This window comes from Neomonachus schauinslandi, chromosome 11 (genome assembly GCF_002201575.2).
Source record: "Neomonachus schauinslandi chromosome 11, ASM220157v2, whole genome shotgun sequence".
NCBI classification, from domain to species: domain Eukaryota; kingdom Metazoa; phylum Chordata; class Mammalia; order Carnivora; family Phocidae; genus Neomonachus; species Neomonachus schauinslandi.
The window spans coordinates 10240456-10255173 of record NC_058413.1 but is presented as its reverse complement, the minus strand read 5'-3'; the positions used below and the strand labels follow the sequence as shown (position 1 = coordinate 10255173).

At 53.5% G+C, this 14718-nt stretch overlaps 1 protein-coding gene across 1 annotated transcript; it reads left to right on the top strand.

The window, feature by feature from the left end:
* The first annotated feature begins 5900 nt into the window (after window positions 1-5900).
* LOC110575877 (pepsin A) lies at window positions 5901-14347 on the top strand. The gene is made up of 9 exons (XM_021684900.1): window positions 5901-5956; window positions 6386-6542; window positions 8428-8545; window positions 9092-9210; window positions 9912-10111; window positions 11609-11725; window positions 12745-12889; window positions 12982-13080; window positions 14198-14347. Exons 1-9 carry the CDS (start codon window positions 5901-5903, stop codon window positions 14345-14347), a joined length of 1161 nt encoding a protein of 386 aa, XP_021540575.1.
* Window positions 14348-14718: the final 371 nt, after the last annotated feature.

Here is a 14718-nt window from a genome sequence, read left to right as displayed (position 1 = left end):
ACTGCCTATCACAGCAGCTCAATAACACTTATCGTGCTTAAATGCTCCACTTCAGTCTTGCCAGAATTGGGTTCTTTAGATCTCATTCCATTGCTTGCTTTGATAATGTTCGCGGAACATTTCTGAACACCTGTGCCCTTGGCAAGGGGTGCCCTGCCTTGGGGATGCTGTTCCCGGTGCCCCTCAAAGCTGAGTGCCGGGCAGGGCTAATGGCAAAGTACACAGTGTTGTCTAATCTTTCTGCCAGGCCAGTCTGGCATGATGAGATTACCTGGCGTCCCCCCCACCCCTTGGCAGCCACGAAGCGGTTCTGGCTGACGATCAGACCTGCTCATGGAGGACACGTGGTCCTGGAGTTGGGGCTCCTCTTTCCCTCCCAGGAGTTCCTGTGGGCACCGGGCGGAGTGGCTTCCCTGAGTGTCCCCGGGATGGAGGCTGTGTGGGTCATGGAACATCCACTTGATGCTCTAACCTACAGGCAGGAGCCAGGTGGGTGGGTGAGGGCACGGAGTCGGGCCCGGGGGAAACAGTCTCCTAAGACCAGAGCCTTCTGTGACATGGGTTCTAGTCCCTAAACAGTGCCACTATTTAGTTATATGAACCTATGTTGACCACTGAAACCTCCTGGATTGTAGGGATAATGCAGGATGATCATTTTTAAAAGCTCATGCATCTCAAAGCACTGAGAAAAGCCTGGAGAGCCATGGAAACACATGTCTTATTGTCTGGTTGGAGGCTTATGTGTCAACTCCCTCCTTGTCAGATCGTTTGTGTTGCCTGGGCAGAAAACTGGCTTGCAGGGCTCTGGAATGGCCCCGAATGGGGACAAGCGGAGGTGGTTATGTGGATCTTTGTGGAATTTTCAAGGGGGTTCCTATTGTACTAGTTTCTATTGCTGGTGACAAATTAACACAAATTTTGCAACTTGAAACAACTCACATTTATTATCTCACGGTTTCTGTGGGTCAGGCATCCAGGCTCAGTCTAAGTGGTCCTCTATTTCAGTGCCTCTCATAAAGCTGCGGTCAGGGTGTCAGCCAGGGACATGGTCTCCTCTGGGGTTCAACTGGAGAAGGGTCCGCTTCCCAGCTCCCACGGTTGTTGGCAGGATTCAGCTTCGCGTGGGTTGTCAGACTGGGGGCCTCAGTTCCTTGCTGGCTATTGGCTGGAGACCACCCCCTGTTCTTCACTGATTGGAGCTCTCCATGGGGCAGCCTGTCTCATCAGAGTGAGCGAGGGAGAACATCTATACAGAGAGCCTACTGGCAAGACAGAAGTGATGATCCCACATAGTGTAATCACAAAAGTGACATCCCATTTGCTCTGTCATATCCTATTGGTTAGAAGCAAGTCACAGGTCCTGCACACGTTCGGCCGGGGGCGGGGGAGCAGTACAAGGGGCATGGATACCAGATGGCAAGGATAGTTGGGGGTCATCATAGACTGTGCCATAAGCTGAGAATTGGTGCCACCAAGCATTTCAGCCTCCCTCAGGGTGTTAAAATCTCTAATATGGGAAGACTCAGTTATCTTCACCAATTCAAGAGCTTCCCATTAGTGCGATCCAAAGATCTAACCGAGGTGGGAAGGAAAGAGCCTCCCCCCACCCAAATTATCCGCCCTCTCTTGACTTGACCACAAACCCCTTGAAGGCTTGGCATATTTCCATTCTGCTCTTGGATGTACCCCCAGCCGCTGGAACATGCCTACTCAGCATGTAACAGGTGCATAATAAAAATGTACTGAACGAATGTGTAAATGGCTCCTTCAGGTTCCTGCCGGAGGAGCCTTCCTTCTGCTTCCCAAACATATTTCTCCTCTGTCCGAAGTTCCCAGGTGGGTCCCACAGACAAGATATGCCTCCAAATAGACGCCCATCTTCGGACTCTAAAGCCTGCAACCCTCTAGTGAGCCCAGAGGAGCCTGGACACTATCTGCCCCTCCTAGGAGGACCCCAGCCACCCCACCCTCACCCCCAGGATGAGGTAAGAGAGCCCGCCAGCCAGTAGCTCTGAGGAAGGTTGTGGTCAGAGCTTCTCCTCAATGGGCCAGCTTCGTCACTGCCGCCATTTGACGTGGAGGAGAAAAGCAGACTGTGACAGATTTTACTCGGGGTTCCAAAGGACCAAAACGGAAGCAAGGATGATGAATGTGTCGTCGTTCTTTTATTTTGCATTTCCTTTAATGGTATTGCAACATCTTATTTGAAACAAATCCTGTGTGTCCCCTCCAGGGCGCCCCACAGGCAGAACCTAGCGCCCAATTTCCCTTCGCCCCCTCCCTCGTGTGGCTATCACTGGCTGAACGCATCACCTGTTATAAAGTCAGGTGCATCGCGTCTGATGCCCTAGAGTGAAACGTACCTTTCCAAGTGTACGATCTAGAGAGAGAGTATTTCCATCTCCCCAAAGTCAACGTCTTCCCCTGCACTCTCACCTGTGTTCTGTTCCCATTATTTTTGCCTTTTCCAGAATGTCATATACAATGAGATTCATCCAGTAGCTCATTTGTGTCTATTGCTGGGCGCTCTTCCATCAGGTGGCTACAGCACTATTTGCGCATCCAGGGAACAGCTGGAGGACTTCCAAGTTGTTTCCAGTTTTTGACAATTATTTTTTTTTAAAGATTTCATTTATTTATTCTTCAGAGACAGAGAGAGAGAGAGAGAAAGAGAAGCAGAGGGAGAAGCAGGCTCCCAAGGAGCAGGGAGCCCGATGCGGGACTCGATCCCAGGACCCTGGGATCATGACCTGAGCTGGAGGCAGACGCTTAACCATCTGAGCCACCCAGGCGCCCAGGTTTTGACAATTATGAAAAAAAGCTGTTTGAAACATCTGTGTACAGGTCATTGTGGGGACATATGGTTTTCATTTCTTTTCAGTAAATACCCAGGAGGGGGATGGCTGGGTCAAATGGTAAGTGCATGTTTACTTTATACAAAACTGCTAAGCCTTTTTCCAAAGGGGCTGACCTCTTGCGTGCCCACCTGCTGTGGTGGCCCAGCATCCCCACCAGCACGTGGGGTTGACAGTTGCTTCCATTTTAGCCACTGTAAGTGCATGGCTGATTAGGGGCGCCTGGGTGGCACAGTCACTTAGGCGTCCGACTCTTGGTTTTGGCTCAGGTCGCGATCTCACGGTGGTGGGATGGAGTCCCGAGTTGGGCTCTGCGTTCAGTGTGGAATCTACTTGAGGTTCTCTCTCCGTCTCCCTCTGCTCCCCCCCTCATGCTCTCTCTCTCTCTCTCTCTAAAATAAAGAACTTAATCTTTGAGAAAAAAAAAAGTGTGCGGCTGGTTAACATTCCATATTTAATCCTCACAACGATCCCATGAAACTGGTGGGACCATTATCCCCATTTGACAGACAAGGAAACTGAGTCTCAGAGAGACTAGATCACTAGCTCCAGGTCTTACAGACATTCAGAGGCAGTCTGGGATTCCAACCCAGACCCTGGATCCAGAACTCTTCATAAGATTCCTCCATGGCCTACAGTAAACTCCGGTCAGGGGACTGAAGCAGAGGAAGGCACAGGGACCCACAGAGACTGGCCTGGATTCAAGCTCCCTCAGGCAAGTGGCGCAACTTCTCTGCACCTCAGTCTCCTCATCCATCAAATGGGGATCATAATATTACTTATCATAGTGAGCGAAGAGTAAGAGGTCAATAAATCTAAGCTCCTCTGTCTCCTGTAACTGCCAAGGGAGAGAAATATATGGGTGATGCTGCTCCAGGTAAATTAGCAGAGTGGCTAATTAGGGACTCATGACCCCACTTGGAGCCACGTTCCCAAGCTGCTCTTAGCTAAGCCCAGTTTGCCCGGGATTAATCTAAACACGGTGGTGAACACTCCCGTGCACCATATAATCCATTGAGGGAAATGAAAGATGAATAAAACACACATAATGGGGCGCCTGGGTGGCTCAGATGGTTAAGTGTCTGCCTTCGGCTCAGGTCATGATCTCAGGGTCCTGGGATCAAGTCCCGCATCGGGCTCCCTGCTCCTTGGGAGCCTGCTTCTCGCTCTGCCTCTCTCTCTCTCTCATGAATAAATAAATAAAATCTTTAAAAAAAAAAAAAACACACATAATGATCTTCGTGGTTCATTCCCCGCACCTCAATCCTGCGGGCTCCCTGACTCTCCCTGCTACCACCCTCCCACATTTCCTTTCATTTCCAAGTTGAGAAGTAAGCACAAAAGACTCGGTCCTTCTTTCTTTCTTTTTAAAAAAATTATGATGAATGGTTTCAGATACACATGACAGATTACATAGAGTATAAAGAATAACGATGAGCACCCAGGTACCCGCCCCCTAGTGTAAGACCTCAGTTACCTTTGAAGTCCTAATGAACAGCCCCCCACACATCACCCCACACACCTCCCCCACACACACCCCCACATTTCCTCCTGCCCCATGGCAGCTTTGAGCCAGGGTTTTATCTGGAGCTCCCAGAACTTAGGCAAGCATCTGCAGGACCATCAACTCCACCATATAAGGGCTGAGATCAGCCCACAGGTCAGAGTGAGAAAGGCTGGAGGGGAAAGAAAAGAGAGGAGAGGAAGCAGGTACCAAAATACGTGAAGGATCCACATTTGGGGGTACAAAGATGTCTTAACGGGTAAGTCTGAAATGCAAATGTGCTATGTACTAACCACGCCTGGTCCCAACCTTGAACCACACTGCCCACCCCTCCAAACTCACCCAGAGGCACTGGGCAAAATTTGGAGCTTTCATAGAATCCGTGTCTCCTGATGCTGGAAAAATCAGGGGTGGCCCAGGGAATCAGATTTCAAAACAAGACCCACAGATAGGGCTTGCTACTGACTGGCGACCTCCCTCCTGCCTATCTCCGTCCCCCACAATTTCTGAATCAAAGTTTTCACTCCACTTTGTCCACTGAATAAACCCCACAAGGTAGAGAATCCTGTGGGTTGGTAAGCATCCTCTTCTAAGAAGAGGATCCTCTTTTTTTTTTTTTTTTTTTTTTTAAAGAGGATCCTCGTTGAAATCACTCACATGCTAGTATGAATTTGCCCAGATAGCTTTGCTCTACTGTAGCTGATTGGGCCATGTTTTAAGCATGGAGCACCTGGGAGAGTCAGCCCCTGGTGGGATCGCCAAGGTGGAGACTTCCAGCAACCTGAGAGGGTAAGAGAGGAGGGGGAGAAGGGTTGCAGAATGAGAAAGGCGCAGATTCCAATGACAAACCCAGCCTGGTTCAAGTTTGCTTCCTCCAGCAAAGGAAGGCATCTTCTCCCGCTTGCTTGGCTCCCTCCCCTTCCTCTGTGCTGCACGCACCACTTTCCCAAAAGTCAGCCCAACTGCTGTGAGAAGCCTGTAGGCTAGTTTGACACCCAGCAATCCCACAGGAGGACATTTCTGTGTGAAAACGTGTCCTGAGTCCCGAACCACCGACCTAGGAATGTGCTTTGGGGAAGCAGCTACAGGAACACGGTCCATGGCTGAGTGGCGGACTGTTCTCGCAGGCGCATCCCACAGCGGTGGGGGTGGGGTACAGTGAGCCCCCTCGACATCTGTTCAGTGTTAAGTGCACTTTAGAACAATTTTGTCAAAACATGCAGCTTGTCAAGTTTTAACGAATTCCATTATTTAAGAAATAAGCCACCGCTCCGTAGCTTGCCCTCTGCAGGTCCATCCCCACTGCAGGGGTTCAGTCCTGGTGGAAATCTACTCGATTGGAAACTTCCCAGAACAGAGCTGAGGGGCGGGGACAGTCTTATCAGGAACTTTTCTGTCTGGGGTTATGAAAACGGGTGACATTTGGAGGCTGATAAGGCTGACCCCCAGCCCTTGGACTGTATATAAGGAGCAGCTCCTGCCGGCTCTCCTGCACTTTCCAGCCTTCGACCCTTCTCTGGAGATCGGGACCGAGAAGAACCATGAAGTGGCTGCTGCTGGTCACCTTGGTGGCACTCTCTGAGTGCGCTATCATCAGGTGAGTCTCGGGGACACACAGCCCCTGGACCGGCTTCCCAGGGCTGTTTCCTTCTGCTGCCTGTCACGTTCCTTCCTTTCCCCTCACATTTTTCTTCCTTCTTCCCTCGTCCAACTCCTCTCTGCTCCGCCACCTCCAGCCCCCCTTCTGGTCTCCCTCTGCCCTTTTGGGGGACGTGCGTCTCGAGTCCTACTTGGGCTGGGTTCCCAGCTCCAGGACCAGGCCGGGTGACTTTGGGCAAGCACTCAACCTCTTTGCGTTCGTGTGCCAAAAAGAGAAGCGTCTCCCCTCTTGGCTTCCCCCTCCTTCTCCCTCTCTTGGGCCAGGTTCCTTTTCCTTCCGAGGCTTCCGCGGCGCCCCACGAGCAGACTCCTCGCCTAACTACTCTGCCTCCTCCTAAGCCCCCTGTTTGCCAATGCTCCGTTGCAGGGTTCCCCTGGTCAAAAAGAAGTCCTTAAGAAAGAACCTGATGGAGCATGGGCTCCTAGAGGACTTCCTGAAGAATCACAGCCCCAACCCAGCCAGCAAGTACTTCCCCCAGGAGGCCACTGTGATGGCCACGGAGTCCCTGGAGAACTACATGGACGTGAGTGTCCAGGCCGGCCCCGGAGGAGAGAGAGGGGCTCCCGGGGGTCTTGGATGATGGGCCAGGGCTCCCAGGCAGGAACCCAGGGGTCTGTGCCCAGGATCGCAGATGCGCAGGGGGTGCAGGAAAACTCACAATCAGAGCCGTGGTTCTCATTGGTTCTTTCGTTCAGCCATCCCGTGTTCATGCACACAGAGCACCTCCTTCAGTGCCAGGCACTGTGCCGGGCCCAGGGGCAGCTGCCGTGGACAAAACCAAGCACGGCCCCTGCCCTCATGCAGCTCACAATCTAGGAGGGAGAGACAGACAGCAAGCGAGGAGCCTCACAAACCATGAAAAGCACAACGGGGCCAAGGGCTGCACAGTAAAGATCTCAGGCTCAGAGGGTGCGGCCGGGGCAAGCAGCGAAGGAAGAGCTGGGGTTTCCAGGGGACAGAAGAGTGTCCCGGGGTGTGACGGCTCGCGCCAGATCCTGTGACAGTGGAGAACAGAGTGCATGTGAGGAAAGGAGACTGGTATTCATGGAGAGCGGAGAGCGAGGGAGAGAGGCACAGCGAGGCCTGCAGGGTCAGTGAGTGGAGCCAAGTCAGAGTCTCAGGAGGGTCTGCAGCCTAACTGGCACTGAGTTGCCTTCACCGGAAGGGCTGACATGACCAGATGGAAGCTTCAGGAAGATCACTCCGACTCTCCGATTTGGGACCCCATGGCAACACCCAGCCCTTCGGTAGATACTATGCGTCCCTACCGTGAGAGGCCCTGGGCCAAGGGTATGAGACCAGGTTGCCCATCCTTACGAGCTTAGCCTATTTAAAACCTCCAGCCCTGGTGCCTCGGCTCTCTTGCTTGGGAGCCACGTGACTTTGGGCAAGTCATTTACATTCTGAGTGAGCCTCAGCTTCCTCGTCTGTAAGACAGAACCACTAATATCTACCATCAGGGTGTTGTCGCCAGTAATGGATGCAGTAATGTTTTTTGGGGTGCTTAGCATGGGGCCTGGTCCTTGGTAAGAGCTTGGTAAAGTCAGCCCACCTGTTCACTTAACAAATATTTATGAAGCACCTACTATGTGCAAGCAGCTAAGGAAACAGTGGTGGAGAAATAAAGTTCCTGGAGCTTATATTCTAGAGGGAAAGACGAATAAGAGACAAATAAATATGTAAGATAATATCAGGGAATGACAAGGGTCACAAATTAAAAATCGAGTAAGGGGGGGCAGTGGGGGAGGGGCAAATGTAGGTAAAGGGGTCAGGGAGGGCCGCTTGGCAGAGGGGACATTTGACTGGAGCTCTGAATGAGTGATGAGTAGTAGCCATCCAAGGAAAGATCTAGAATAAATATCTTCCTAGCACAAGAAATAGCAAGTGCAAAGGCCCTGGGAGGGGAAAGGAGCTTATCATCATCTAAGAATCGCGAGACCAGCGGGGCTGGAACAGAGCTAGCAAGGGAGAAGTGCTGCCCATCGTTAGGTGCCTCATTGATCTCCCCATTGACAATTTACTGAAAAAAGCATTTCAGCATATACTCTGATGGGTGTGTCAGGTTGCACCCCTTTCTGAGAACGTGCATTCTCTAGGACGATGAGACCAAGCTATACGAGACGAGAGCTGAAGGGGGGGCAGCAGACTGGGTGTTCATGGTGCTTAGAAGAGAACTGTCAGAGGGTAATGGAGGAGCAATCAGGGAAAACTTCCAGGAGGAGGGGAGACCAGGCTGGGCCTTGAAGGATGGATGCATCGGACAGGGCGAGAAGGACCAGGAGAACAGTGAAGGGAAAGGTGGCAGATAGGCTGAGGAGCCGACCCAGACACAGTCCCCGGGGAGGCCGGGCCGGGGAGTCCCAGGGAACGGTGCGCTCGGTGACCTGTGCCCCCACGCCCCCGGACAGTTGGAGTACTTCGGCACCATCGGCATCGGAACCCCCCCTCAGGAGTTCACCGTCATCTTCGATACAGGCTCCTCGAACCTGTGGGTGCCCTCCGTCTACTGCTCCAGTCCTGCCTGCGGTGAGTGCTCGGCCCTGCCCGGCCCAGGCTCCCCGGCACCAGCCCTTCGGGGAGCCCACGGCACCCAGGGCTTCAAGCCTGGGGGAGGCACTCAGGGATTCACTCCACAGGCATTTACTGAGCACCCACCTTGTGCCAAGCACGGGGCTTAGGTGCCCGGAGATAACAGGGTGAATCACACACGGCCCCTGCCCTCAGGGACTTCAGTCTACTGGCAGAGAGAAGCGTGAAGGTGCTTAGCACCGTGGCTGGCCATGAGCCTGCTCTGCTCAGGGGAGCAATCAGGGAAGACTTCCAGGAGGAGGGGAGACCAGGGGGTCCTTGGGGACCTCCCATCGGGTGCATGGTCCCGACTGGCCCAACTAGACAGAAGTGGAAACTGGGGATGCTTGGGCTCTAAAGTTTGGGGGAAAGGTTACTTTTCTCCTCCAAAGCCCCGCCCCCCACCCGCACAGAACCAAGGCACTCACCCTAGGAAGACACTCTCAGCCCATGACTCTCACTCGGCTTTTTGAGTTTGACGTCATTACTTCTCACCCCTGGCAGCCAACCACAACCGCTTCAACCCTCAGCAGTCCTCCACCTACAAGGGCACCAACCAGCCAGTCTCCATCGCCTATGGCACTGGCAGCATGACAGGTGTCCTGGGCTACGACACCGTCCAGGTGAGCACCTGCGGGCCGGCCACCTCATCCCGCGCAGCCCTGAAGCCATCTTCCCAGGACCCTGGGGACCACAGTGCACCCCCAGAGTGAGCTTATTCAAGCAATGTGGGTCTCGGTGACCACAAAAGTAAGCTGAAAGGGGACGCAGGAGGGGAAAGTGGCAAAGATGTGGCAGCCATTTCTAGGTGGAGCAGTAGTGGGTAAGGGGGTGGGGCGCCGGGAGCCATAAGCCAACTTCAGCACCAAGTTGAATGCCAGGTAGGGGACAGGCGCAGAAGGCAAAAAGGCTCAGTTCTCTTTCAGCACCTCCTCCCCCTTTTCATACCCCCACCTGCAGCCCCCCTGAGTCAGGTGAACTCCACGAGCCCCACCCCCCACCCCGCAGGGTGCAGCTGGGGTCAAGGGCTCTGACTTGCCTGGGGTCTGCTTTGCATCCAGTCGTCAGAAACACACACACACACACACACACACTGCGACCATCTGCTCTGCAGCAAATTCTCCCTCTGCATCTCAGACCCTGGCCATCTGGAGATCAGTAACAAGCACTCCCGGGGCCAGTCCCTCCCCCTTCCTTCCAGCCTGCCGCCCTGGAAGCCAAGTCCTACTCGAAATGAAGCAGGGATGCTCTGGGCCCATGGCGGGCACCACAGTGCTCAGTCAACACGTGCTGATGGTGAACACCTTGGTTTCCCCCAATTCAGGTCGGAGGCATCTCAGACACCAACCAGATCTTCGGCCTGAGCAAGACTGAGCCTGGCTCCTTCCTGTACTACGCTCCCTTCGACGGCATCCTGGGTCTGGCCTACCCCCAGATTTCATCTTCCGGGGCTACCCCTGTCTTTGACAACATGTGGAACCAGGGGCTGGTTTCCCAAGACCTCTTCTCTGTCTACCTAAGCGGGTAAGTTGGGAGGGCGGGGGGGGGGGCGGGCAGCGGGGCGCAGCAGGGGGCCATCCAGGGCTGGGTGAGGTGGACAGTGTCTCAGCAAGCAAGGGATTTGAAAGGTCAAGGTGTAAGTCTCAAGAGGTAAATCTTGGAGACAATGGTGCCAAATCCCTCCCTGATGAACCACCTTCCTTCATCTCGTTTTACCAGTGTGACTTTTGTCGCCTTGACTTACACAATCAAATGTCATTAGCCATTTGCTCCCCAGCACCCTCGTTGTTGGCCCCCAGGAGTGGATTAAGTGAATCCACTTAAAATGGGGGCCAAAATTCCATAGCAAAAAATGAAAATAGGACTTTGTTCAAGACAAATGTCTTGAACAAGGGAACTTTTAACTGATGAAAGCAAGTTTCTTCTGTTAATTAACAAAATCTAGATTCCGGTTGTGACTATGAGTTAATTGGAACAACGAATAAAGAATAAGCCAAGGGCTGGTTTGGTTGAGTAAAGGTTTATGCAAGAATATCAGAGGGTGTCATAAATTTTCTTGAGACACTCACCCTTCCTCTGACACATCCTTTTCTCTCTCGAAGTGATTTGTTGTGCTCAATGTTTTTCTGGAGTTGCTAACTGTTCTGCTGTAATCTCATTGGGTCGCATCATATGGTCGGATGTTTGCAGGGAGTTGAGGTGGGGTTAGGGGAGTGGGGATCGTTTTATCTGTGGCCAGTTCTTCCTTGGTTAATTTCCTATCATTGCCTGCCTCCCTATCTGACCCGAAACCGCAGAGATTTAGAAAGTGAATGTCCCAGTAACAAGGACTCCTACAATTTACAACAGGGGGAGCCATTCATCCGTTTCTCCTCTTGGCCAATTAATATTCCAGTCAGCTCGTGCACATAACCTGTCTTTATGGCTACTTCAGTATTTCTCTTATTTCTCCAACCAATCAGGGCTTTCTCCATCACAGCACTCTGGACATTTTAGACCAGAGAATTCTTTGCTGTTGGCGGGGGGGGGGGGGGGGGGTGCTGTCCTATGCATTGCGGGATGGTTAGCACCTCCCCGGCCTGTCTACTAGCTTTCAGTAACACCCCCTTACTCCTTCCGAATCACAATCAAAACACATCCCAGATGTTGTCAAATTGGAAACCACCCCTGGCTGAGAGCCAGTAAACTACACCATCAGGTCCTTACGAGCGGCCACTGCCATGCATTCGCTTCTCTTGAGCTCCCCGCAGCAATGGGAGTGAACATGGGGTAGAAACCACACACCTTGGAAACAGAAGGACATGAGCCACTCCCTGGCTGCGTGACCTGCGAGTTGCCTCATGTCTTTGAGCCTCACTGCAAAGTGGAAATAAAAATAGCGACCCTGTCTGTCACTCGCCACAGCTCCTGGCACTGGCAAGAGCGTAATCAAGGGCAGCTCTTAGGATGGGCATGGTAGATGTTCAGGAGAATGAGTGAATGCGTGAATGAATTCCTGCCTCTCACCCCCATTTTCCATAGCAATGACCAGAGTGGCAGTGTGGTGATGTTTGGCGGCATCGATTCTTCTTACTTCACTGGAAACCTGAACTGGGTGCCTGTTTCTGTTGAGGGTTATTGGCAGATCACCGTGGATAGGTGAGAGCACTGTGGACGGCCAACACCCTGCCGTGGGCCCCCCGTCTCCTTTCCATATAGACTTGGAGGTAACTAAGCTTTCTAGAATCCCCCTGGAAGAGCCAGCGCCGGGAAAGGTACCCCAGGGGGAGAAGGCGGAAGCTGGCCAAGCCAGAGAGACCCCAAGAAAGGTACCTCACTGGAGAAGGAGAGTCACTTTCCTTCTGGTCAAGCGGGCAGGACAATCTCCCAGCAGACTTGTCCACACATCCCAGCACTTAGCGGACCTTGAACTAGCTCATGACCCTCCCTCCCCCCCTAGGGTGAAGGGGCTGACTTGTTTCAGGGCATTCCCTTTCTACTCTCCCCTTCGGGGCCCGCGCCTTCCCCAAGCAGCCTCGGTCCCCAGCTCTTCGTCGCCCAGCTGGCCTGCCAGGATGACCAGCGGCCCAGGTTTGCCCGGGAATGAGCCGTTTCCTGGGACACCAGACTCACAGTACTGAACCCGGGACGGTGCTGACCAAACTGGCACATAGTGGTTACCTTGCGTCTGCCCCAGCCCTGCTAAAGCTTCATCACGTCTTGCACCTCCTGCCCCTGCTCCGTATCTCCCTCACTCCCTGCCTGTGATGCCCTCCTCCCACTCTGCACCTCCTTCGCAACCTCGGGGGTCTGCTTGCCGGAGAAGCCTTCCGCGGCACCACCGCCCTCCCCCTGCATTATGCTTCCATTCCGCGGCCAGGCGTCCAGCTCTTCCTGCTCTTGTTCCACCAAAACCCATCTTTGCAGCCAGACCGTGTGCTCGCAGCAGCCCGGAGCCAGGCGGCTGTCTGGTTCTGCGTCTCCCATGCCTAGCGCAGAGCCCGCACTCAGTCGGTATTTGTTGAGTAACTGAATGCGTGAATGAATGAGAACGGCTGGAATTTCATGTACTGGCCAATGGATGGAAGGGGGGGCCCTCTGGGGCCACCTGGCTCCTCCTTGGGGAGACATACACCCCCTGGGGACTCCGGGGACCCTTACTGGCATCTCGTCCTTAGTGTCACCATGAACGGAGAGGCCGTCGCTTGTAGTCAGGGCTGCCAGGCCATTGTTGACACAGGTACCTCTCTGCTGACCGGCCCAAGCAGCGCTATTGCCACCCTCCAGAGCTACATTGGAGCCAGCCAGGGCTCACAGGGCCAGGTGAGTCCAGCCCTGAGTGCCCTGTTCTAGACCCAAGTGGTGGGTCTGCCATGCAGAAGAAACGAACGTCTCCTAACCCTCACTCTTTCCAGATGGTGATCAGCTGCTCAGCCATCAACAACCTGCCCGACATCGTCTTCACCATCAACGGCATCCAGTACCCTCTGCCTCCCAGCGCCTACATCCTGCAGGTAAGGGGGCTCTGGGCCAGTCACCTACAGGTACCTGCAGTGAATGTGGCCACACACCATGGCACTTTGCACAAGGGAAAGTGCTCTTCCAAGGGCTGAAGCTGACATCTGTTCTGCACAGCCTCCAGAGAAAAAGGAGACATTTAAAATAAATGCAAGAATGAAAATGTGGATGCAGCGCCCCCCGCCCCCCACAAAGGGAAAAGTGAGGCAAAGACTGGTGGCAGGAAAAGAGGATTTCCGGTTGGACACCTGAGTCCAAGTCCTGGGTCTCAATGACCAGCTCATTGATTCCGAGCCAGTTGCAACCTCTCCCAGCTCTCAGTGTCCTGGTCTAGAAACTAGAGATGTCAGCGTTCCCCACCCCCAGAGCGTGGGTAGGGTAATCGAGTGGGATCGACCACATCAAAGCTACAAAGGGTTGAGCAAATGGAAACCATACCTTCCTTAGGGTCAGGGCTTGTGATGCTCCTACTGTCTGTGCAAGTAACAAATCTCTACTTGGTAGGGTATGAGCCGCAGGACAACGCTTCACCCACTATTATAATGCCAGGTGGAAAACCGGTTCTGCCCTGGGAGTGGATGTTATTCAACAAGAAGTATTGATGGCCAGGCGGTTACCTCGCAGGGATGCCGATTAATTAAGAGGGGGCGTGGCCTAAGCAATGGGGGGTGGGTTTCAAAGCTCCCCAGGTGGTTCTAATGTGCAGCCAAGGTGGTGGCCCGGTGCCCTAGTAAGTGAAAAGGACTAACAGCTGATCTGCTTTGCCACCGGACGGGGTCAGAATGAGAAAAGGCTGTGTCACCAGGGCTTCCAAAATCCTTCACGGCGGCTGACTTCTCCCTAAACCTCTTAGCTCCGATGCTTGATGTCAGGGTTTGTACGTTTGCCAGAAACACTGGTTCATGTCTAGTAATCCCTGGAAACCAATAGCAGAGCTAACAGCTTATCCAGGCAGACCCCCGGCCAAGAAGAGCCAAGTCCCCAGACACAAGCCAGGAAATTCTTTCCTTGCACGTGCCATGCGGTGGCCCGGGGACCTTGATGCTTCGTCCCTGGCACCCTGTCACCTCAGAGTCTGTGCCCCGTCTCCAGCTTTCTTCTCCTTTCCTCCAGAGCCAGGAGGGCTGTGTCAGTGGCCTCCAGGGCATGAACCTCCCCACCCCCTCCGGAGAGCTCTGGATCCTGGGTGACATCTTCATCCGCCAGTACTTTGCTGTCTTCGACAGGGCCAACAACCAGGTCGGCCTGGCCCCCGTGGCCTGAGCCGGCGTCTCTCCCGCCGCGTCCCAGGAAGATCTAGCCGTAGTCGCCCGCTCTAGATGTATATAATTCTCCCGATTGTTCTTCCTATGGGACTGTGGAGGTGGAATCTTGGGCCGCTCCCCTGTCATACCAATAACATAGAATAAAAACCTCCCTCCTGGAAAGTGTGCCTTGTATTTCCCCCCACACCACCAGGGTCAGAACACCAGGGCAGGGGGACAAGATGACCACGTCCACTTGGACAATACCAAACAGTAACAGGGCTACACACCCCATAAGAGAGCCGGGAAGATGATCGGCCTTCAGCAGGTCCAGCTGGGAGAAAGACGGGCACCAGAAATACCAGGCCTTTTGCCTCCTCGTGGAATAGA